Source organism: Schistocerca piceifrons, chromosome 3 (genome assembly GCF_021461385.2).
Source record: "Schistocerca piceifrons isolate TAMUIC-IGC-003096 chromosome 3, iqSchPice1.1, whole genome shotgun sequence".
Lineage (NCBI taxonomy): Eukaryota > Metazoa > Arthropoda > Insecta > Orthoptera > Acrididae > Schistocerca > Schistocerca piceifrons.
In genome coordinates this window covers 889,799,118-889,826,059 of record NC_060140.1, presented here as the reverse complement: position 1 = coordinate 889,826,059, position 26,942 = coordinate 889,799,118, and the positions used below count along the sequence as shown (strand labels likewise).

The following is a 26,942-nucleotide window of genomic DNA, read 5'->3' as shown; positions in this document are numbered from 1 at the left end:
GGTGCAGCAATTGTGATATATTTTCAGTAGGAAAAAACAGTTTAAGTTGCAGTAACAGCAGAAGTTTTAATGATGTTTTTCACCTTTTTGAGGCATCTTCAGAATTTCTACATGGGGAAAATACATATAAACAGATAATGGATATGGTCCTATCTAGCATGAGAGGTTAGTAATTTTTTTTTTAAATTACTCATAAACATCAGAGTGAAGGGGGACTTACGTTTAGAACTGTGGTATGCATCAAGAATGCTAAGGGAAAAGAGTATTATAAAAGTTGCCCTAGATTAGTGGCAAAAAGTCAAATTAGTTGTTGAAATGTGAAGAGAGAATTCTTACCTTTAGCAAATGCATGCAGCTATGCTACGATAGTTTCGCACTTCTAATCTTAACTCACAAATATTGGCATACAAATTGTAGTGGGCCTGACTACATGACCACATATGCACACAATACGTGAAACTGGTAGGGCAGGAAGCTGCTGACCAAGTGGGTGAAAGTTCTGCTAGGCGGCTTTTACATGTTTGAAAGTACAGGACATAAGAATCGAGTAAAACGTTGTGGTAGTTAAAGTCAATGCAAATTAAAAATAGATTTAAAATAAGGGATAGAAGTAAAATAGATGTAAAAACAATTTAAGAAGGAATAAAATATCTAACACATGATGCCATCTGTTGACATCAAGAGTAAAGGCAAGATTTACGTAAGAAATACATAAACATTACAGCTTCTATATGAATCAGATATAAAGTATGTAAAAAAATTCCTGAAGCCAAATATAAAATATGACAGATATAAATTAACATCTTGATGAGGTGCGCTATGCCAGTAATCAGCTATACTCTGAAAAATTATCACCATTTTATTGTCATTATGTTGATAACATATTCATTGTATGTGATGACCATTTGGTGGATATATCTTTAGTGAAAGATGAATTTAACATTGCACATTCTAAAATGTCTTATGAAGTAATGGGTCCACAAATTATTTGTACATAAAACTTCAGCTTGCTGATAATGAAATTAATTCTGGCATTTCATAAGCCAACCACCAGTGACTCAATAATCCATGCATCGTAATGCCATCCATATCACCACAAAAAAGAATTTTCCAGAGCCTATGCAAAAGTCCTTTAATCTCAGTTGCTGCTGACCATGAACTAGCCAATTTTCAGCTCACTGCTAATAGTACTGGATATAACTAATATTGTCAATAAGTTGTACAAACAAAATGTTGAGAAAAGTGGTAGTTTAACAGAACCTAAGTTTGTAATCCCAAAAGCAAAGTTTGTTGTACCATATTTGGGTAGCATTTGTCAGCCCACTAGGATGTTTAGGAGCTATATTGTCAAAGTTGCTTACACATTTCATTATAATATCCAGTATCTATTTATACACTATGAGCAGCCATGTAAAGACAGATTCTCTCATTTTTGGTTTATAACATGTGCTTAATATCCTATGGTTACATTGGGCAGAATGACCAGATGTTCTGAATGTGTAATTAGAAGTAATACAGCATTTCCTGAGCATTTAAAAGCTAGTAGACACACAGGACCTGTATTAGAATCACTCCAAATTTCTCATTGTGCACCCAAGAGCACAAAAGTGACATCGCTAGAGGAACTGGATACTGTCAAACACACACATGTAGCTAAAGATGTACATCTTAATGACCAACCAATTATTGAGAATTAGACATTTAATGATTCAATGGTGACAGTTTTTGAAAGAGTTTAACTGAACAGTGACATAATCTCCTCATCAATTTATTTCTATACCCTTTATTTTACATATGGCTTATAGAAAATTAATTATGTATTACAACTACACAAAACACACATCAATATATATGTATTTCTTGCATACATCTTGTCTTTACCCATGATGCCAACAGATGGCGCCACATGTTAGGCATTTTATTCCTGTTTAAGTGGTTTTTACATCTATTTCAGTTCTATCACCCATTTTAAATCTATTTTTCATTTGCACTGACTTTAACTACCACTATATGTTTTAATTCATTCTTATTCAATTCTTATTTACTGTACTTTCAAACATGCCCACACCACCTAGCGGAACTTCTGTCCACTGCATTGGCAGTGTCCTGCCTGCCAGTCACACGTAGCACGTGTGTATGCAGTATTGTATTCACAGCCACTATAATTGGTGTTCCAACATTTGGGTGTCAAGATTACAAATGTGACCTTTTCTTAAAATAGTTGCATGCCTTTGCCAAATATAAGAATTGTTATTTGTTGTGAATGTGAATATACCTTGCATCATTCAACATGTGAGCTTCTTAAATCAAAAATAGTTAATCAGCAGCCTACACTGAACAGCTCAATGTGATTAGCAAAACTGTTAGAGCATCACCCCTTCAAACTGAGTTTTTATTTATCATATTCAAATATAAATGCAAAAGTATCTGACTCACATTTCACACTCTAATGAATAAATAATGATAATCACTAATTAACAACACACACACACACACACACACACACACACACACACACACACACACACACACACACACACACACAGAGAGAGAGAGAGAGAGAGAGAGAGAGAGAGAGAGAGAGAGAGAGAGAGAGAGAGAGAGAGATTTCACCAAGACAGATCAGGGCAGTACCTTCAAATACTCTGGTGGCTTTCTGTGCATCCCAACACCAGCTGGAGTGCCGGTTAAAATGATATCTCCAGGGCGCAAGGTTATGACACTGTAGAGAGAAAAATCACAAATTTAGATGAAAAGTGTTCCTATTTAACCTCTAATTATTACTATTAGGGCATACCCTAATATCAGAGCAAGAATTTTGGTCATAAGAAAGTACTCATAGCTTAATGGATAAGAGCAGCAGCAAAATGAAACCAGTAAGTAAAAATCACAGGCTGTACAAAATTTACAAGATATTAAAAGCTTTGGTTCTTGAAACAAACAGAAGTTTTTAAACCTGCTAGTTATTCTCAATACTATAATACCAGTGCATAAAGAGCACGTCTGTCTGACAGATGACGACTTAATAGTCCACATATTGCTAGTTTCCGACAATGATCCTGTTATTCATACACAACTACCATTAAAAAAAAATGTGTGATAGACTCCAAAATACTTATGACCTCATTGTAACTATCCTTGAACATACTTAATGCTAGTTGCAGTGTCTAAGCATACAACAAAATGATGAACAATAACATTCAAATTAACATTTGTCTTATAACAACAGAACTGTTCGCTTTATAGACCAGAAGTAAAACATTTTAAGTTACATGAAATTAAATGGCAAACTAAGGAGAAAGAAAAGGACTGCTCCCAGTTCGGCAGAATGCTTTAACAAATTATGATAACCAACCATCCAACAGCAGAACAGCTGAATGATTTTGTTGTTGTTCATTCTGCAAATACCATCTAATATGTATTGGTGGCATCAAAAATGAAACTACAATCAATGTATACAAATCTTATATAGGGGTCAGCATTTCATTACTTTATTTATTTATTTATTTATTTATTTATTTAGTCACTGTAATCCTCTTTGGTATGTCTATCCTGAACTGGGTTGCTATATGACTTTCCTAAATTCAGTTTTGGTTATGTCTATTTCTTCTTTACATTCCCCTTTCTTTTAGCATATGAATGAACACCTGGAACCAAAAGCTAATGTTTGTACCACCATTTGTTGCCATCAGTGTGAACTGCCACTGATAAGTAGCAGCCTTTTTCTCCTTTGTTTCTACTTAAAGTACTTGTGAATTTAGTTAATGTTGGTGTATTCTAAGTGAGATATGTTATATTCCAAATGCTGATGCATCTGTTTGCACAGGACTCATTAGAAAAGTATATGGGTATCTAATGGAAACAACAACTACAATCGGAACTCTGGACAGTTTTTAATACAGAAAGAAACTGGTTTACTTCTAGATATCTGAAAAAGTAGATTGCAGTGTAAAATGATTCTCAAGTGTTGAAGTAACATCTAACTGAACCAATAACAGCATAAATGTGCACATGTCCTCAGAGAAATAGGCACATAGCATCAAACTAAGTGCATATAATGTAGTGAAATGATTTTAGGCACATAGCATCAAACTAAGTGAAATGATTTTTGTAAACACTAATATTTTGCTTTCTCTCAATATCCTCATTAGAGACTGAGCACAAGTAGTAGTTAGGAAATGGTCAAAGCATTTTGTGTCCCTTATGATGGCTTGAACTCTGCTGTGGATATTTTCAATGAGGTTTCTGAATGTTTGTGTAGGATTGGCACCTGTTCTTCCTCAAGAGCTTCCTGCCACCAAAGAAGATGCTGATGTTAGATGCTTGGGTTTGGAGTGAAGTCAACATTTTAATTTATCTCAAACATGCTTCATTGGGTTCAGGTAGGTACTTGTAGCAGGACAATATTTCAGGAATGGTATTGCCCAAAAACCATTGCCTCATAAGGGCTACTTTATGTCAGGTTGTACTGTCATGCTGATACAAACAATCATTGTTTCCAAACTACAATGTGTTCATATCCTTAAAACATTTCTTAAGCACATTACAGGGACCACATCCTAAACACAAAAAACAACCCGATACTATAACACAACTTCCTGCGTATTTCACTGTTGACCCTACACATTATGACAGGTAATGTTTGCCAGGTATTTGTCAAACCCGAACCCTTATTCTGATTGCCACAGGCAACAGAATGATTCACCACTTAAACTACTTGTTTCCAGACATTCGCCGTCCACTGGCATCCCTCTTTACATGACCTCAAGTGCCATTAACACTGACTACAGAAATGTGGCTTATGAGGAGCTGCTCGACCATTGTATCACTTTCTTTGTAACTCCCCATGTACAGTCGTTAAGCTAATTGAATTGTTGGTTATGTAGCACTTTGTAACTTATAAGTGATTCCTTCTTCTGATTATTTTTTTCTTTCAACCACCCTCAGCAATGCTGGATGGTCCCTGTCCATCAGTACATGAGGTCTGCCTGGGCTCGGTTTAGCTATGGTTGTTCTGTTGCGTTTCCACTTCACAATCACATCACCAATAGCTCTAACTTGGGCAGTTTTAGAACAGTCGAATTCCCCCAATTGATTTGTTATTCAGGTGACATCCAGTAACTAGTCTGCATTTGAAGTCACTGAGTTCTTGTGACTGATACATTCAGCTATTATACTGCTTCTCTACTGACAACATGATACACCCCACCTACTTATACGTTGGTGGGTCCACATCTCATGACACCTAGTAGTCAATTTTGTAATACATAGGGGGTCTCTGGATAATTTTGATCAAGTAGTGTGTGTGAGTAGCGAGTGCTATATGCATCAGGTACTCATATTCACTTATGAAATTGATTATAATGCTTTAGATCAGATGTACATCTGACTCCAAAAATATATCACTCAAATGACCTGATACAGAGATACAAAAGTACAAGGTCCGGCAGAAAAACCTCCCCTTTAAGGAAAGCTAATAAAAACAAAACCAAATAAGGTAGAACAATTTTATTTATACTAAATAAAAGTACATATTATGCCATTTTAGAAAATACTCTTATGGTCTTACTTTTTAAATAAAACATCCCTTAAATGGCTTCCTGCACTGTCGACACACTGTTTGAGTCTTTCCCTGAAGTTATTCATTACTCTTTGAGTCATTTCAGGTGGAATAGCTTCAACCTCTTGTGTAATTGCTTCTTTCAGGGCTCGTAAAGATTGTGGACGTTGTTCATAAACTTTTGCTTTTAAATAGCCCCAAAGAAAGAAATCACAGGGCGTTAAGTCCGGCGATCGTGGGGGCCAGCCAATGTCTCCACGCAACGAGATCACATGTCCAGGAAACATTTCCTTCACCAATGCCAGTGACTGCCGCGCTGTGTGGGCAGTAGCACCATCTTGCTGGAACCACACGTTCTCTATTTCACCAAAAAGCTCCCTTAGTTGTGGTTGGAGAAAGTCGCGGAGCATGGCACAATAGCGTTCACTGTTGACGGTTAAATTCCTGTCATTTTCTTCGAAAAAGTAAGGACCGATCACTCCGGAATTGTAAACAGCACACCATACTGTTACTTTAGGGCTATGAAGTGGTCGTTGATGAAGTTCTTGGGGATTGTGTTCACACCAGTACCTCCAATTTTGGCTGTTCACTGTTCCGGCAAGGTGAAAGTGTGCTTCATCAGAAAAAATCACAATATCGTTGGGACGAATGTTCCGAAGAAGGTCTTGGCACAAACTTACACGGACACCACAGTCTCGTTCACTCAGTTCCTGCGTAGTTACAATTTTGTAAGGATGCATTTTAAGATCTCGATGCAAGATTCTTCTCACACTTCGATCAGATATCCGTAATGCTGCCGCATGCTTTTTAGCGGATCGTTGAGGAGATTGTTGAACTGAAGCTCTAACTGCATCAACATTTCCAGGGCCTGTTGCAGTCCGTGGTCGTCCAGGTGGTTTCCTTTTTAATGCGGAACCTGTCTCACGAAAGTTAGCAACCCAAGAATAAATTGTTTTCTTATCGGGAACAGGGTCCCGTCGTCCGAGCGCAAAGCGAACGCGAAAAGCACGTTGAGTATTAATAGGCGATTCGCCATTTTGAATAAAATCTTCCACTACGAAGGCACGATGTTCACCAGACCACGCCACGGCGTACACTGAAAACGGCACGTAGGCAGCTACTTAACGACGCGCCCCCCACCACTCTGCTCCTTCTACTGTCCGCTGCACGTTACTTTGTAATCGGGGAGTTTTTTATGCCGGACCCTGTACGTGAGTGGAATACTAGTCTAAGAGAATGTGCTTTAAGATGGGAGTGATTGTTCAGAGAGAGTTAAGCATTAAAATCTGGATAATTGCATAGGGTTCACACAAGAATGTGGAGGATAAATTTTTCTATATACATATTATGTCTGCCCACTTGAAAGACAAGTAGCCAATGAATACACTGACAAAACCACAGAAGTAATGTGTCAGGAAGCCCAGCTTCCCTGCACTGGTAATTAATAAGAAACTGACAGAGACATAATGGTGTAATAGTTCAATAATTCTTCAAAGAAGCTACAAGTGAGGGCGAAGTTCCTAATACTACTATTATGTTGCACTGAAATGTCATCTTCCTCAGATTTTTTTTTATATGCAATAAACATTATAATGGTGAAACTAATACTGTTGCCGTAACACTTCTGTATTCCCACAGGGAGCTTCTCATTTTATAGAGAAGTATCAGCTCAGCACTCTTGGTTACTTAAAACAAACCTGATGTTCGAGATAAACTGGGGATATGTCTCAGCTGTGACCACATATTTTGAAACAATTTGCACAACTAAATTTGTATGTGTGTGTTTTCTGTTCATCGGAAATGTGGTATATCCTCGGGACCTGAAGTCATACAAAAATAAATTCACAACTGCCATCATTCAGTCATACAATGTATACTCTCCTTTATGTAGCATATGAAACATACATAATGGTCAACCTAAACAATCTTTAACGTGAGTTGTCTCATAAGCGGCCTGTGTTCGACAACACTAGAGCTGCTTAAAATGATTTTTTTTATCGAAGTTAACTTTGCCCATAAGGTAAAGGTTTTATTGAATTTGTCAAATGCTTCTTTGTGGAAGATCAAGTGCATCACTGTAGTGTAACTACTTGGGATGAATGACATTCATTGTGCTAGCCATGGAATATGTTATACCCGCATTTGCTACAGCCCAACAAGTACTACACTCACTAGAGTGCATTTCCACATACTTTACAGATTACATTAAAATTAAGAATTTGGTACCAGATACCAATTTATGAGTTTCTTTCATAAAAGATCAGTGGAAATATGTTTGGTGGGTTCTTTACTCATCTGAGAACAGTTGATATTTAAATTATGTCTGAAAATTAGCTGTTTGAAGGCAGTGTTTCCTGTAATATTGGAGAAATTAATCACCCGAGTGTCACTCCAGAATCTACCACTTTTGTATAAATTCTGTTGTGAGTAATTTATCAAATAGATCATTTTACTTTGTATCATTCAATACATGTATGTGTGCACGTGTGCAAGTTCACACATCTTGTTGATTCAATTTCCACTATAAATGTGACAATATGATCTGTTCAAATCCATTCGTTTCTAGTGTACTAAACAATGCACAAAAATTGTTCATGAGAATATTGTGGTACATTATGTACAAAAACTGATTAAAATACTAGCATTACATAAACTGTCACTAAAAACTAGGTTCTTGCCATTTGATGGCAATGTTACACCATCCAACCCTGCCTCGAGAAACCAGCCAAAGCTTCAGTGTGTCACTAGTTTCTTTTCAGACATTGTAACACGTTTTCAACTTATGATGAACGAGAATCACAGCATACACTCTACTAAAGGCTGTAACATGTATAACTGCAGTCACATCAACTGTGTTACACATAGATAAATCTTTGAACTGTGTGAAAAAGAGCTGAAATAATTTGAAAGTTTTACTGATTTCTTTCTCTCTGTTTTGTAAATCTTATGCAATAGTAAGTTCCTCAGGTATAATAAAAAGAAGACAATCTGATTCTTTAATGGAAAAAAACATATCTGTTGCTTTGTGTACAACTTCAGTGCAATACTTACTGAGACAAGAATGAGATAATATGATCTATTCGATGTATGAGCTCATTTGTGTTTCCTTCTTGTTTTAGAATACCATTTACTCTAGAGCGTATGCCTAGAGCATGAGGATCTGCAACAGCTTCCTTAGTGACAACAGCTGGTCCAAGTGGACAGAAGCTATCCATAGCCTTTCCCAACAAAAACTGCCCCGAGTTTCGTTTTTTCTGCCAATCACGGGCACTTAAATCCTGTGCAACAGTAAAACCAAAAACATGTTCCATTGCACTTATTGGGCGAACATTCTTGGCAGTTTTCCCCATGACCACTGCCAGTTCCACCTCCCAGTCCAGCTCCTGTGAAATGATAATTATAATTAAAAAAAACAATGAAAACAAAATAACTAATTACTATAATAGTGAAAATAGAGTTATACTTACCTTTTTAAACTGTGTTTTTAGTAACTTCATACTTACTATAGAAACAAGCAATGAAACAAAAGCTAAGTTATGGAGGATAAAAAGGCAACACTTGAATAGAAAACCTGTACTAAATAAAAGCTGCGTCATAGCTGATGACAGCATCCAAAACCAGGCACTAGCCCCGTATCTCTGCATCTACTCTTATTCCAGCTATCATCAGCCACCAAAGAAAACTAGTTTAATTTCTGAGAACTATACTCCCACTTCAGTGACTGTATCTTTCCTTTTAAAAGCTGGTTATGTTAAGAAATGCTTTGAGACTTTAAAAAAAATCCCAAAACCTCTCTCCTGAATCCATTTCCCTCCTCACTCCTATGACACCCTGCACACCCACCTTCTACATGCTCCCCAAAATCCACAACCCAAAATCGTGGATGGCCCATTGTAGCTGCATACTGTGCTCCCAGTGAAAGAATTTTGGTCCTCATTGACCAGCACCTCCAACCTATTGCTCAAAATCTTGCCTCCCACGTTGATGATACCAACCCCTTCCTTCACCAACACTCCACAACCAATCTGGCTCCCTACTCATCATTGTTGACGCCACTTCCCTATACACAAACATCCTTCACGCTCATGGTCTTGCCATTATTGAACACTATCTGCCCCAACATTCTTCACACTTCAAACCCACTACCTCATCCCTCATACACCTTACTAACTACATCCTAACATACAACTACTACTTTGGAGGGAAGGTATACAAACAAATCCATGACACAGCTATGGGTACCTGCATGGCACTCTCCTATACCAGCCTGTTTATGGGCTGTCTGGAGGAAACCTTCCTAGCCTCCTAAAACCCCAAATGCCTGGTGTGGTTCAGGTTAATTGATGATATCTTCATGATATGGACTCAGACACCCTATCCCAATACTTTCATAACCTCAACATCTACTCTTCCAACTGCTTCACTTGGTCCTCCTCAAGCCAGCATGCCGAGTTCCTGGACGTTGACCATGTCCTCTCTGATGACTCCATTCACACCTCTTCCACATTAAAAACACCAACAGTACCTGAATTTCAACAGATGTCATCCCTTTCACACTAAAAACTCTTCCTCCCATACAGCCTGGCCATATGGGGACAGCGTATCTGCAATGACGGGATCCCCCTTGCCCAGTACACTGAAGATCTCTCAGAGGCCTTCACAGACAGACACTAACCCCCAGAGCAATTCCACAAGCAGATTTCCCATGCCATATCCTCCTCCCCCCCCCCCCCCAATCCTCCCATCACCCCCAAGAAACAGCTGGAATGGAGCGCCCCTTCATCAACACCCCCCCCCCCCCCCCCCCCCGAAGACTTTAACAACAGAACCTCATCCTTTGTCAGTGCTTTGATTATCTATCATAATGCCCCACAATGAGGGACATCCTACCCAAGATTCTTCCCAGCCCCTCCTAAAGAGGTCTTCCATCACCCATCAAACCTCCACAATAACCTAGTCCATCACTATGCAACTCCCAATCCCAACATCTTGCCACAAGGAAGATCCAGGTGCATCACCTGGCATTTCCTATTCCAGTCCTGCCGCAGACTTATCCTACCCCGTCAGAGGCTGGGCCGCCTGTGAGAGTAGCCATGTTATATACCAGCTCTGTTGCAGTCATTGCTCAGCTTTTTATATTGGTGGGATACTAGCCAGCTGTCAACAAGGATGAATGGCCATTGACAGAATGTGAGCAAGAGCAAAGTGGACCACCCTGTGGAACAACCTGCAGCTGTACATAACATACTTTATTTCAATGGTTGCTTCACAACCCAGACCATCTGGGGCCTCCCCTCCACCACCAACTTTTCTGAACTGCACAGATGGGAATTATTCTTACAACACATTCTCCACTCCCAAAATCATCCTGACCTCAACCTACAGCAACCTACTGTCCCATACCCATCACACAACTGTTTCTGCCTCCTCTGTCCTGTTACCACTTCACAATTCACCTCCCTTCACCCTCACTGTATGCTGCCCTCTGCTGGCACATCCACCAATCTATTCCCCCCCCCCCCAATTATTCCCCCCCGCCACCCACCTCCTGACACTGCACCTGTTAGCCCTGTCCTACCACCTTTGGTCCCTGGATGCTCCACCAATCAGTGTCAATTTCTCTTCCCCCACCCGTGCCCTACTTCGGATTGTTGCTCTGTTTCAAGTACTGGAATATTGGCACATTTGAGGTCTGGAGGACAAGAGGAGATGTGACATTAGGTCATATTCACTACATACTATTTTATATAGGATGACCACAATCAAACTGGCTGTGCACATGAATGAATATAGAATTGCTCACCTTGAGGATGCCCTATACCCAGTTGCTGGAGTGCTCCAGGGCTGGAGGGAGGGGGTGGGGGGGGGGGGGGGGCACCATCTCACAATTTGCCTCCCATCACCCTCCTCATGCACTCCTGTCTGCTAGTGCATCCACAGGTCTTTTCTCCTTCTCTGTTCCTCTCCTTTCCCCATCCCCCCTTTTTTCTCTCTCCCCCCCCCCCTGCCCAGTTCTCAGGGAAAGCAAAATACATAGTGTAGCCAGGAGTTTCTCTTTCAAGAAAATAATTTAAAAGTTGGTATGACACAGATTTCTAACGGGACTCGAACATTTTTATGGCTACTTATAAGTCGCCACTAGTCTTCCAAAAAATTTAAAAATACTCCATAACCCCAGGTCTAGCCTTGCCCCTCTACAAACTATCATATGGGCCCTCTTGGCATGCTCTACATGTTAACTGGGATGACCTTATTGCCTGCTACTCTACACAGACAATTTCGATCCTCCCACACAATACTAGCTTCCCTGACCTCTGGGGATGGGATATCTCACTCAAAACACTGAAAGGAAAATAATGGACTAATATTAAAACCACAGAGTACAGTAATATGCTTGCATGTATTTAATGTGACTGTTGTTGAGCTCTTGATATTCATACAAGCAGTTCTCTTTTCTCCAAAGGTCTCTCTAATTTTCCTGTAGGCAGTATTTATCTTACCCCAAGTGATACACACCTCTACATCATTACATTTGTCCCCTAGCCATCCCTGTTTAGCCATTTTGCACGTCCTGTCCATCTCATTTTTGAGACGTTTGTATCCTTTTTTGCCTGCTTCATTTACTGCATTTTTATATTTTCTCCTTTCATCAATTAAATTCGATATTTCTTCTTTTATCCCAGCATTTCTATTAGCCCTCATCTTTTTACCTACTCGATCCTCTGCTGCCTTCACTATTTCATCTCTCAAAGCTACCCATTCTTCTTCTACTGTATTTCTTTCCCCCATTCCTGTCAATTGTTCCCTTATGCTCTCCCTGAAACTCTGTACAACCTCTGGTTCTTTCAGTTTATCCAGGTCCCATCTCCTTAAATTCCCACCTTTTTTGCCGGTTTTTCAGTTTTAATCTACAGTTCATAACCAATAGATTGTGGTCAGAGTCCAAATCTGCCCCTGGAAATATCTTACAATTTAAAACCTTGTTCTAAGTCTCTGTCTTACCATTATATAATCTATCTGAAACCTTCCAGTATCTCCAGGCCTCTTCCATGTATACAGCCTTCTTTCATGATTCTTGAACCAAGTGTTAGCTATCGTTAAGTTATGCTCTGTGCAAAATTCTACCAGGTGGCTTCCTCTTTCACTCCTTACCCCCATTCTATATCCACCTGCTGCTTTTCCTTTTCTTCCTTTTCCTACTATCGAATTCCAGTCCCCCACGACTTAAATTTTTGTCTCCCTTCACTATCTGAATAATTTCTTTTATCTCATCATAGCTTTCTTCAATCTCTTTGTCATCTGTGGAGCTAGTTGGCATGTAAACTTTTAACACTGTGGTAGGCATGGGCTACAACAATGTGTTCACTATGCTGTTCGTAGTAGCTTAGCAGTGCTCATATTTTTTTTATTCATTATTAAACCTACTCCTGCACTACCCCTATTTGATTTTGTATTTATAATCCTGTATTCACCTGACCAGAAGTCTTGTTCCTCCTGCCACTAAAATTCACTAAGTCACACTATGTAACTGCTGGTACTGGAAACTGGTACCTGGCACCTGGCACAAGATAGAATACTGTAAGGAAGATTGTCAAATCAGCTGTTGTCTATTGATACCCATGTCCTCCACTGCAACAACCTATTATAATAAGGTTCCTGCTCTTTCCACGTCAAGTGACCAATCATAACTATGACCTTTCAAAATTATGACATGACATCATGCTCAGAGATTGGAAATGACAAAATATAAGTGACACCTCACAGCTAAAGCATATCAGTAGATCCAGAAGCAGGCCACTCTAACCATGGCTGAAACTTTGATTTCTCCAGTATAGTTTTTTACATTATGACAAGGCATGATACTTGGAAAACTTTTATGTAAACTTACTGGCTGCAGAAGCCTACGCAGTTAGAATGTTTGATAACTTTGTGCTAGGTAACAGAAGAAATCTTCCTTGTGAATAATTTTTGTAAAGAAATACAAATCTGGAAGTGGTTTAAGAGTTTAATTGTAGTTAAAGCTGTCATTTACAAGAAACAATCAATGTAAACTAGTTCTTACAAATTCTATCTTGTTAGAAATAATTCATAATGTAAACTTTATCACTTAGTTTCTAACGAACCTTTGTGATAGGAGGGTAAGGAACGTCGTCATATGGCCCAGTTATGCAGCTGCTGAATTTTGAAAAAAACATTGGTTCTTTTGGTGCTGGAATGTTCTGCTCTTCACAGTGACCTCTGTAGTTCAGACCCACACAAACTACCTTGTCAGGAGATGTTACTGGTGGCAGGAGACGAACATTTTTCAGGGGAATGACTGACTTCCCTTCAGCAACAATCCTGTAAAACATCATTGAGAATTACAATGTATTTCTATCTTACCAAATGTTATATACACAGCAAAAGTTAAAAAAAAGTAATGTTGATCAAACACTATAAACACACTTTCTCTCAGCTATTGTTCTTATGTAACATAACGCTACGAAAGCTTCAGGTAATACGTGCCTTGACATGAAACTAAATTGTTTTGTGACCTTTAAATGGGTCCTGATGCTTGGACATGTGTTGTCAGAATCAACGAAGTGGCAGTGAGTGAACACTTTACTACAGATTTGTTATTGTGCTCTGTGGAAAGCAAAGAACAGCAGGGCTCCTATACAGTCTCACTGGAAACGGTATGCAGAATGTTCTGAGTAGTGTAAGGAACAAATGTCCTATTTAGAAAGTGATCTATACTAATTGAAGGTATTTGATAAATACACTGATTTGCAACATCAGTCTCGTTCCTTTTGTGCCAGCCCTTATACAGAACTTTTTGGTGAAGTTCAAGAACATGTCTGAAGTGAACTGCTCATCCTTTGGCACCTAGATGGTCATTTTTCATGTAACTTTCTACAGCCTAATGACAATTCAAGGACAAAAAAAGAAATGAACAAATATATCAAAACAAATGCTGCCAGCCTCATTTTGTTTCTTCTAGACCTCAGCTACAGCTACAGCTACATCCATCTACATCTACATCCATACTCCATGACCCACAATATGGTGCAAGGCAGAGGGCTGGTCCTTACACGATATGTACATTGATGCCAGAAGAATCATTCTACAGTCCGTCACAAATGCCATTTCTCTAAACTTTCTCAATAGTGTTCCACAAAAATAATGTTTTCTGCCCTCCAGGGATTCCTGTCCGAGTTCACAGAGCATTTCTGTAATACTTGTGAGCTTATCAAACCTACCCATAACAAATCAAAGAGCAAACCTCTTAACTTCTTCGATGTCTTCCTTTAATGTGACCTAGTGGGGATCCCAAAGATTCAAGTGGTACTCAAGAATGGGTCACATAGGTGTTCTAATGCAGTCCCTTTTGTAGATAGGTACGCTTTCGAAGAATTATTTCAGTAAACCAAAGTCAACCATTCGCCTTCGCTACAAGTAACTATTTCATATCACTCTGCAGTATTACATGTAAATATTATATTTAATTGTCATGAGTGTGTCAAGCAGCACACCACCAACACTGTATACAAACACTACAGATTTTTTTTCATACTCATCTGCATTAACTTACATTTTCAACAGAGCAGGCTGCCATTTATAACAATTTCTAACACTAAAAAGAAATTCTGTCTACGTCATCCTGCATCCTCCTGCAGTCAAACAGTGACAACACTTTCCCATACACTACAGTGTCATCATAAAATAGTCACAGAATGCTGCTCACCCTATCAAGCTGATCATTTATGTATACAGATAACAAGAGCAGACCTATCACACTTCCCTGGGCCACTCCTGTTGACGCTCTTGTCTCTAATGAACACGCTCCACCCAAAACAACACACTGGGTTTTATTATTTAAAGAGTCATATAATAATTTGAGCACGACAGCTTTGTGAAATGTCGTTTCACAATATTCTGCTATGGTAGTCATTGAAGGCATCACACATTGCTCTCTTGACAGCCAAACACGTTGCATTCAGCATCTCTTTATCTATAGCCCTACACTTTGTTTTACATGTATTATGTAGGACATGTTCTGAGGCATCAAGGGCTCACCAATTTAGTATTGGAGGGCAGCGTGGAGGGTAAAAATCGTAGAGGGAGACCAAGAGATGAATACACTAAGCAGATTCAGAAGGATGTAGGTTGCAGTAGGTACTGAGAGATGAAAAAGCTTGCACAGGATAGAGTAGCATGGAGAGCTGCATCAAACCAGTCTCAGGACTGAAGACAACAACAACAACAACAACAACAACAACAACAACAACATGCAGTAATCTCAGATTCTTTAGCAATTTCTTTACAATGACTCTAAACCATGGAGGTTTCCTCCCATTATGAACTGTTCTACTGTGTACATAATATCTATCCAGTGTGTGGTGAATTACTCTTTTAAACATTATTTATGATGATGGGTTTAAAGGGACTAAACTGAAATCATTGGTGGAAATTTAAATCACCCACCAATTAACTGGTAATATTAAAATTTTGTTAGTGGTGGGCATAAGACATCCTGCAAAACTTTACTAAATGCCCTCTATGAAAACTACCTAGAACAGATAGTTAGAAACCCCACTGATGATGGAAATACACTGGATCTAATGGCAAGGAACATACCTGACCTCTTTGAGAATGTCCACATTGATACTGGTATCGGCGACCATGATGTAGTTGTGACAACTATGATTACCAAAGTACAAAGGACAATCTGAACAAGCAGAAAGATATATATGTTCAGTAAACTAGATTAAAAAATCAGTAATGTCTTATCTCAACAAGGAACTTGAAACTTTCAGCAGAGGCAGGACCATGTGTTAGCAGATAGTTACTGCAGGCAACAACACAAAGGGGGTGGGGTGGCAATATTTGTAAATGAACATCTTCCATTTAAGAAAATCTCATTTGTTAAACAATACTGCAAAGAAGGAACAATTGAAATGGCTGGTGTTGTTGTCCACATAAACACTCATTCAAGCAGGTTAGCCAAGCATAAAGTTATTGGTATGTACCGCCTATCAAATACAGATGTGTTGTACTATCTTGATAGACTTAACAGGGCATTTAGACAAACAGGCCCCACTGACCTTAGCATATTTGGAGACTTAAATACTGATGTGAACTCCTGTACTATAACCTACTTGAAAATAACAGATATACTTCACTCATATAATCTCACAAATTTAGTGAACTCTTACACTAGAGTAACAGAGTCAAGCACCAGTTAAGATAGCTTATGTAACATCAACAAAAATGTAAAAGACAAGGTTAACTTTCAAAGTTAATATTCATTACTTAGATCACTATTGTCAGGTGTTAGAATATTTAAGGTTTGCTGTACCAACAGCAACTAAGATAATTGAGAAGTGGATCCTGAATAGCACCAACATCAGAGCTTTCAAAACTAAGTTATCAGAGGAGAAATGGTACACTATTTACCAACCTAAAGGGTCAGAAGATATATGGGAAAAACTTTATAGGACAGTGCTGAAGTAGTTCGATGCTGGTGCCCTCTCAAAGAAATAACTAGGGTTCGAACCAACTCTCGTCTTTAAAGTAATTCTAGGCTGAAACTTACACCTAGGCCGATTAAGTTAAGGCAGAATATACAGGGTTTTACAAAAAGGTATGGCCAAACTTTCAGGAAACATTCCTCACACACACATAAAGAAAAGACATTATGTGGACGTGTGTCCGGAAACGCTTAATTTCCGTGTTAGAGCTCATTTTAGTTTCGTCAGTATGTACTCCAACGTGATCAAATTGTAAATTTTCACAATCAACATGTGTGGGCTGACGAGAATCCGCACGCAATTGTGCAATCATGTCATCAACACAGATTTTCTGTGAACATTTGGGCAGGCATTGTTGGTGATGTCTTGATTGGGCCCCATGTTCTTCCACCTACGCTCAATGGAGCACGTTATCATGATTTCATACGGGATACTCTACCTGTGCTGATAGAACATGTGCCTTTACAAGTATGACACAACATGTGGGTCATGCACAATGGAGCTCCTGCACATTTCAGTCGAAGTGCTCGTACGCTTCTCAACAACAGATCCGGTGACTGATGGATTGGTAGAGGCGGACCAATTCCATGGCCTCCACGCTCTCCTGGCCTCAACCTTCTTGACTTTCATTTATGGGGGCATTTGAAAGCTCTTGTCTACGCAACCCCGGTACCAAATGTAGAGACTCTTTGTGCTCGTATTGTGGATGGCTGTGATACAATACACCATTCTCCAGGGATGCATCAGCGCATCAGGGATTCCACGCGACGGAGAGTGGATGCATGTATCCTCGCTAATGGAGGACATTTTGATCATTTCCTGTAACAAAGTGTTTGAAGTCATACTGGTACGTTCTGTTGCTGTGTGTTTCCATTCCATGATTAATGTGATTTGAAGAGAAGTAATAAAATGAGCTCTAACATGGAAAGTAAGCGTTTCCGGACACATGTCCACATAACATATTTTCTTTCTCTGTATGTGAGGAATGTTTCCTGAAAGTTTGGCCGTACCTTTTTGTAACACCCTGTATATGATCTTGACTATTTATATAAGGAAACAAAGCTACATATATTTAAGAATAATGTACAATCAAGCCAAAAAAACTTTTAAGACAGACCTTTTGCACTTGAGGAACCAGATAGACAATGATGCAATACAGCATTCAGACAACATAGGTAAGGCATCCTGGAGACTAATCAATAAACACCATAAAGCCACCAGCAAGGGACAGAGTGAACCAGTTAACATTAGACATGAAGGTCATCTAGTGAAAGATCCAAAAGAAGTATGTAATTTATTCACTAAGCATTTTTATCTCTCCTTTTGACCAACCAGCACCTATTACAGGTCTACAGGATAGCACACCAAAAGATATCACGAGTGGTATAGAGCTCGAATTTATGGAGCTGAATCAATAGGAAATATTTAACACAATACAAAAGCTAAAGAACAAGCATTCATCTGGATGGGGTGGTATCTCAAGTGTGATGTTAAAGAAATGTCTTATAAACTGTAGTATTAATGAAAACATATACCCAAATGCCTTAAAAATAAGTGTTATATAGCCAGTCCATAAGAAGGGAAGTAAAGAAGAAGTTTCAAATTCTAGACCGATATCAGTAATCCCTATCTTCAGTAAAATATTGAAAACAGTTATCCTATCACAACAAACATCATTTTTCTCCAGACACAAAATGCTTACCAAATCGCATCATGGGTTTAGGACAGACATAAGCACTGCCGTGAAGTATATAGCAATAAAGAACGAGGTATGCACACAACCAGAGTATTCCTTGACCTGAGCAAAGCTTTTTGACTCGGTAAACGATGAGCATCTCTTAAATAAACTGCGGGCCTACAATGTCAGTGATGCATCAATGAAACTTCTATCCACCTATCTGGTGAATCAGAAATGGAGTACCAAACTTGCACATCAAAGTAACATTAAGATCTTAACTTTTAAATCCACAAGTGAAACAGTGACATAGGGAGTCCCTCAAGGCTCAATTCTTGGGCTTTTCCTCTTTTTAGCATATATTAATGACTGTACACCCCATTAACTCCCACACTGTAAATTATGGTGATAACACCTCAGTTTTATTTCATGCTAAAGATTGTGAGGAACTGAAACTTTCAGTACGTAATGGGATACTAGAATTAAGTTCATATTTTCATGCACAAGGAATAAAGGTCAATGTAAATAAATCCCAGATGCTAATATTTATAACTGGCAGCTCACACCACTCATGCATAAATGAGGTATGCGGCATAGTGGCAGAGGCAGCAAACGAGTGTAAATTTATAGGGGTCCATCTGGACTCAAACCTCTGGTGGATTAACCACATAATGCTGTATGTAAAAAAGTCAGCAATGGGCTGTATCTTCTTAGGCAACTGTACAAAATGGTGCCCACCCACACACTTAAAACTGTGTATTATGGGACAATCTATCCCCATCTCAGCTACTATATAGAAATACAGGGTTGTGCTGCAGACATTCACCTTAACGGATTACTATTGCTACAAAAAAGAGGGTTAAGGATTATACACGGACTAGGCTACAGAGACTCTTGCTGTGACGTTCTCAGACAACACAAGTACTTCACCATATACTCTATGCATCTTTATAAATTAATTACTTTTTTGGTCTCACAGCAAACTTAAGCAACTAAATGTAGTGATATGCAAGACCTCAACACCAGGTCCAAAGAAAATTACTACCGACAAAGAACAAGATTAAAAATGATGGACCAGAGCATATATATTAATGGACTGATATGGTATAATAAACTGCCAGAGCCCATGAAAAACAGTAATAAAAAGCAATTCAAATCAAAACTAAAAGAATTCTTAATTAAAAAGTGATCTCTATTCACTCAACGAATTTTAAATGGTTAAGTTTAGGAGCTGTAAAATAATGTATAAAAAAATAATTGCCTGTACTAATATGTGTAAGATGTTATGTATTTTGACAAGCATCTATTTACTGTTTAATTACTACCTGTAAGGCTAAGATCTAAATGTATTTTGTGTTTGTAACTGTACTTGACGTTTGCAAAAGCCATCATACTGATGCCTCAACTCAAAAAAAATCTAAATAAATAAATGTGGAGGAACTCTGGCTCAATTTAAATGAGTAATGCGCCACGCACTGGATAGATGCGTACGCAATAGAAAGTTCATAATGGGAGGGAACCACCATGGTATACAGTCACTGTAAAGAAATTGCTATGGAAATGGAGATTACTGCATAATAGGCGTAAAACAAAGGGTATGGCTATAGACAGAGTGATGCTGAATGAAACACATTTGGCTGTCAAGAGCGCAAAGCGTGATGCCTTCAATGACTACCATAGCAGAATATTGTTAAACGATATTTCACAAAATCTAAAGAAAATTTGGTCGTATGTAAAGGCTGTTAGTGGCACCTAAGATAGTATCCAGTCCCTAGCAAATAAGACAGGAACTGAAATTGACGGTAGCAAAACAAAGGCTGAAATGTTGAACTCCGTTTTCAAATGTTCCGCAACAAAGGAAAGCCCAGGAGAATAGCCCCATTTTAATCCAAGTACCACTGAAAAATGAACGAAATTATTAGCATCAGCGGTGTTGAGAAACAGCTGAAATCAATAAAATTGAACAAAGCTCCAGGCCCCAATGGAACCCCTGTCTGGTTCTATACTGATTTTGCAGCTGAGTTAGCTCCTCTTCTTACTATAATCTATCATAGATCCCTCAAACAAAAAACCGTGCCCATTTCTTGGAAAAGGGCACAGGTTACCCCCATCTACAAGAAGGATAGTAGAAATAATCCACAAGACTATCGTCCAGTATCCTTAACATAGATTTGTTGTAGAATCTTAACATATCCTAAACTCAAACATAATGAGATATCTTGAACAGAATGACCTCCTCAATGCCAACCAGCATGGTTTTCGAATGCTTTGATCATGTGAAACCCAACTCGCACTTTCACCTGACATACTTTGGATCAAGGCAACCAGGTAAATGCAGCATTTCTCGATGTCTGAAAAGCATTTGACTCAGTACTGCACCTAAGCTTATCATTAAAAGTATGATCATATGGGGTACCAAGTGAAATTTATGACTCGATTGAGGGCTTTTGGGAAGTGAGGGTACAGCATGTTATCTTGGATGGAGAGTCATCATCAGATGTAGAAGCAGCTTTAGGTGTGCCCCAGGGAAGTGTGTTGGGACCCTTGCTGTGCTTTTTGCAGATGATGCAGTTACCTATAATGAATAGTCGAACAGCTGGGCGACCGAACTGAATACTTTCTAACAAACAGAACTCAATACGATATTCTGAATGATGCGGCATCGTCAGAAGCAAAGGCGACGTACAGCAAGATGGTGTGATAAGACCGCCGCTGTTCACGATATATGCGAAGGACCTCCTGGATAATCCACTGTAGTCCTGCGAGGCTGTCCACAGACGACGGAGTTCTGCACGAAACGTGGTACGAAACGCAGAAACACATTTAGATTATAACCGTCTGGGGCAAACTGTCAGAAGCTTCAAAACTCACACGCACTGAACACGAACTCCCACAAAATTTCGAAAGTTGTTCGGTGTTTTTTTGAGTATTTTGGTATAAGAGACAAGTGACCCACAGTAGCTCGTTACATAGTAATTGCGTTTCGTTTGATTTATTCACGCTTCTCTCTTTGTATCCATATTGCATCTGCTCAACAGGGCAAATTTCGACGTTATGGGAGGTGTTTGTTGCTTCGACATAAACTTGTTCAAATCACTTATGGTACTTGATGTTGAACTTGTTCAAATCACTTATGGTACTTGATGTTGACAACACTTCCTCTTAAGCTTGCATTTAGTTCTGCTAAGGTTTATGTTTCCGTGTGTGTTTGTTTCATGTTAAGAGTGACACACGATAGGTTTACTGATGAAAATTTGGCTGATAACTCGCGTATGTGTTCACTAAATTCAATGAATAGCGCCACATCAACGACGCTATGCTGAGTTACCACAGCACAGTATTTTTGCAACTGCCTGAGGATCGTTGCATTACGCTGTTTTTTATGTTATGGTTTTTGTTGCTTGCATATATTATAGGCTTTTCGTTGTTGTTGAGGTATTTTTACAGAAACGGAGGAAACTGTGGTACCAAATCTAATAGATTATAATTACATTATTACACTGAAACAAGACTCCGGAAACCACTGATCCTCTGCACTAAAATGCTCAGAAAACATCCCCGAATAACTTCTGAAATTTTGTCGGTGTAGTTCGGGTTCATCACGTATAAATACAAAGCAATGCATTTAAGACGAAAAGTTTTGACATACAGGGTGAGTCAAGAGGAAAGGTACATGCTTTGACGGGTGATACTACTGGTTATTCTGAACAAAAAACTTCTAACAAACATATGCCCTTTTCTTAACCGTCTCCGGGTAAGCCAAGTAAATTAAGATATTATGTTATGGTTTTTTTAATTGTGTTCGTTTCCTCACAGAACCGTCCACCGTCAACTCCAATGCATGTTGCTGCTCTTGTAGACAGGTGCTGTGTTGCCGACCGGAGCTCAGTTTTGCATTCCTTTATCTGGGCACAAGCACGTAAAATACGAGCGAGAAGTTCCTCTCTTGTGTCCACGTCTTGTAGACGTCGGTCTTCGGCCACTCCCACAAACAGTAATCCATTGGGGTAAGATCGGGTGACCTCGGTGGCCAAGCAATGGCTCCACGGGGCGACCGATCCAACGACCCCGATACGTTGTGTTGAGATAATGTGCCACTGGCCGTACGGAATGTAGAAGGAACATACGAGCTTGTATTACCAAAGGGATATCCTCCACGTATTCTGGTAACACATTTGGAAGAAACTCAACATACCGTATCCCAGTAAGACGGTTATCTAAAACAATTGGACCGATGAGATGGTCACCAATAATACCGCACCACACGTTGACTGAGAAACGTCGTTGAAAATTCATTTGCCCATATATGAGAGTTGCGCTTGTTGTTTATTCCGTTGCGGCTAAATGTTGACTCGTCAGTGAACAGAATACGTGGAATTAATCGCTCATTGGCAACGATCCACTGAGAGAATTCTTGCCGGGCGGCAGCATCTCCTTCATGCAGATTCTGTACACTCTGCGGATGAACGGGATAAAGACCGTTCTCGTGTACTGTGCGTATCACTCGTGTTTGTGGCATACCAAGTTGGGCAGCAATTCATCTAGAGCTAGTAGTACGGTTTAGTAGGGTTGTGTTCCACTACTTGAATTTTCTGAACTTCATTAAGAGTTCGTTGTACGGGACGTTCAGAGACAACATTTATGCTGGAAAGCGTACCACGCTCACGCAGTCCGTGAGACACCCTGTTAAACACGCTGCTATCTGGCACTCTGCGATTCGGAAATCGTTGTTGGTATTCTCGCACAGCAGCTCTGGAATTCCCATTGTACAAACTATAGATAAACAACACGTCAGCATACTCTGCATGTGTGAAGATCCGTGGCATTTTCACTACACAAAACTGTATTCGCTGTTCACGTAGTAACACTGTAGTACCGTGCACTACGACAAGCACTGTCGGACTGAGGCTTGAGGCAAACAACTGCATCATACGCAAGCGACTGGCTGGCGGTTCCTTTTGACTTTCCTCACTGTGAGGAAGTTCGCGTGGAAGTTTGTGGCCTTTGCTCCCCTAGAAATCTTGTTGAATCTTCTTTCTGGACTGTTGGTCATATATGGACTGGCAAGGAGTGCCGGAAATCTATCTCTTGGCCTTGTCGATGTGACGTTTTTTCTTTTTCTTCTTGCTCGTGACTGAGGACTGTTCCTCGGTGTTGACTTCATATGTAACGTATTCCGTCTTGAGTTTTTCTCCGTAAACCAGAGAAATGGATACACAATGCATCTGCAGAGTGGTAAATATAGGGTAGGAATTAATCAACTCGTAATCCTCCCTGGGAAGTCCTACAAGACCTTCTGGGTAACCAGCTGGTTGATGTGGGGGTTGCGGTTTCGGATGATTTGGTGGGACAAAAGGATAGGGATTATCGTGGTGAGGATATGTACCATTTCGAAGCGAACTGGCAATCTTCTTCATTACAGCACTTGCGCTGTACAGGTCCGGAAGCGGGAGGAATGGTGCTTCTTCCCACTCTTCCTCATCTTGTGCAGCTGCTTCGATGTCCATTATTTGCTGGTTTTTCAAGAGGTGCCGTATCGAATATTTATACCGCGTACAGGGAAAGCGGAAAAACATTGTCTGCTGAGTCACAACGTGAACGAAAATATGTATTTTTGAGTGATGGCGACCGACGGACGTTGAAAAGGATTTTTATGAAAAGTACGAGGATAACACTTGCAAAAGTCTGCTGAACCGAATGTCGCACTTGCCAGCACCAAAACAGATCGAGGAGCAGGGAATTGCAGGGCTAGCTTGAATTAAAAACCCACCCATCAGTGATGTAAATGCCCCTAACAGGAAAAACGTGGCGCTGAAGGTATAGAACGTGGACTCAGGTGCAATGCAAGAGAGTAATTTGATCGTATGAGTCCTGTTCCACACTGTTTCCAATTTCAGAGTTTACATTCCTAAAGTGATACACAGCGGGAGTTCGGTGAAGATTTGGGCAGTCGTATCGTAGTATTCTGTGTGCCCCCATATTTATTCCGCCAAGGATCTTGTGAACATTTTGGCTGATCTGGTCCACCCCATGGTACAGTGTTTGATCCCCAATAGTGATGCCCTGTTCCAAGACGACAGAGCCCCTGTTCACACAGCTCGCATCGTCCAGGGCTGGTTCTGTTAGCACGAAGATGAGTTGTCGCTACTACCCTGGCCACCAGAGCCACTAGGCCTCAATATTATTAAGCATTTCTGGCCTACTTTGGAAAGAAGGGTTCGTGATCGCTGTCCACCTCATCATTGTCACCTAAACGTGTCACTATTTTGCAGGAAGAATTGTATAAGAGTCCCTTTAAAACCACACAGGGCCCGCATTACGCATTCCGAGACGACTGGAAGCTGTTTTGAAACCCAACGGTTTTTGTGCAACGTATTAGGCATGGTAATGTTTTTGGTGTTGCCATGTTTCTGTCCACTCCCTTGCATGACACACACACACGAAAAAGATGTATAATATACCCTTGTTCGACCAGTTCATGGGTAATGTTCTTCTGGCTGGGACCACTACCACGTTAGGTCAACGGAAGATATAGAAATCACTCAAAGAGCAGCTACAAAATTCGCGACGGGTTTCTTTAATTAGAGATTTGGTGTCTGATGATGTTCAAAAAACTGAACTCTGCGTCGTGGAAGTACAGTATTTACCCATAAATTTTCGAGAGTACACGTTTCAAAACGGGTCAAGAAACGTACTGTTTCCTCCAACATACATTTCGTGTAAAAACCATGACACTGAAATTAGATAAACAAGAGCCATTACAGGGGGTTGCATTAGTATTTCTTGCCAGGTATCCCCGCCTAAAAGTGATGGTAAGGGAAGAGTGAGTGTCAGCACGCTATGTCCCTTCTTTCACCCAACGAGCGAAGGCTTGCGAAGTAGAGGTGTAATGTGGGCGGCACATTAAACCCTAGTCTCCCTTCCTATCTTCCTTCCCCGCAGCGTGCGTCATGTGCACCAGTGGTAGCCTTGACAGAGCACTAGGCGTGTTTGGTGGAGGTCCGGGTTATTAATGGCATGTGTACACTGTGGCTGGTTTGTCCGCTAGGGCCCTCTGGCGTAAAGAGCGCCAGTGATATCGAGACATAGCGGCGACATCGTTTAGCGAAATTTTACTTGGCTCATTATAACATTCTGATGCCGTGTAGGTATCATTATGTGACAAATGAGTACGTATCATGGCCAGTGCTTCTTCATATTCGTAGCTTTATAATCAGCCTATACAGCGAATGGAAGAAGACGCATCTGCTCTCATTAGCTCGGAAAAAAAAAAATCTTCGCAAACCGAATTCGCATCATGCCCCGCCAAACACACAAATCTGAAAGTTCAGCATGAGTTCGAAGAAAGCCAAAATAAGTACTGAATATTAGTTTGTAGCGATTGTACCCAGAGTCGTGAAATCTCAACTGTTTCTTCATTCTCCACTAAACTTACATCAGTTGTCTCCCCCCACACTCATACATCAATATAGCTCACGTTCTGTGTACCTACTTGCACACGATTACGGCACAGTTGCTGCTGGTCGAATGGAATGAGTTACAACGACCTGCTGCTGTTTATCGTCTTTAAATTTATTGACGTTGAGAAAGAAAAGGAAATGACATTGCTGACGGAACGTACAACTTTAGTATTAAAGTCTACTAAGTCTGTGATGTCCAAGTTACTGCAGGAGCGACATGATCTTAAGCGGCGTAGAATTAAGATGCTTACTCAAAAGAGGAACAGGCAAAGTGCGCATTAAATGTCCCACTGACTACAAGGATAAAGGTGTTATTAGCAGCATTTTCTGCGATATTACGAACAATGCGAGAAACAAAATTTTGCGACAACTTCGCTGGGTTTTTTCCCCATAGAACTGGACTTAAACGTTAGCAAGGAAACTGAAAAAAATTGATCTGTGTATGGCATTTGGTTTTGAAAGGGGGGGCAGAATAAGCGGGTCATTTTCGAACGAGATGGTCGTTACAAAAGATGAATACTGGATTAGATTTTTATGAAAAAATGAAGCATCAATATTAAAGCGACCAACGGTTTAGTCAGACAACATGGATTCATACACATTACTTACTTATTTACTTAACCGGCGATCAGGGACCTTGTTGATTACGCGCCGACCCTAGAAACTGCCTCCAGCAGGTCCTGTCCTGTGCAACTTCCGTGTAGCACGCTGTGAACTGTAGTTGTTGCACGTCTTTG

At 40.0% G+C, this 26,942-nt stretch overlaps 1 protein-coding gene across 1 annotated transcript in view; it reads right to left on the bottom strand.

The window, feature by feature from the left end:
* Positions 1-26,942, bottom strand: part of LOC124789287 (fumarylacetoacetate hydrolase domain-containing protein 2) — a 141,947-nt gene that overhangs the window by 15,071 nt on the left and 99,934 nt on the right. The window contains exons 2-4 of the mRNA XM_047256599.1: positions 13,684-13,900; positions 8,612-8,943; positions 2,635-2,722 (exon numbers count right to left, since the gene is read on the bottom strand). Coding sequence (XP_047112555.1) covers positions 2,635-2,722; positions 8,612-8,943; positions 13,684-13,900 — 637 coding nt within the window. The remainder of the gene's footprint in view (positions 1-2,634; positions 2,723-8,611; positions 8,944-13,683; positions 13,901-26,942) is intronic.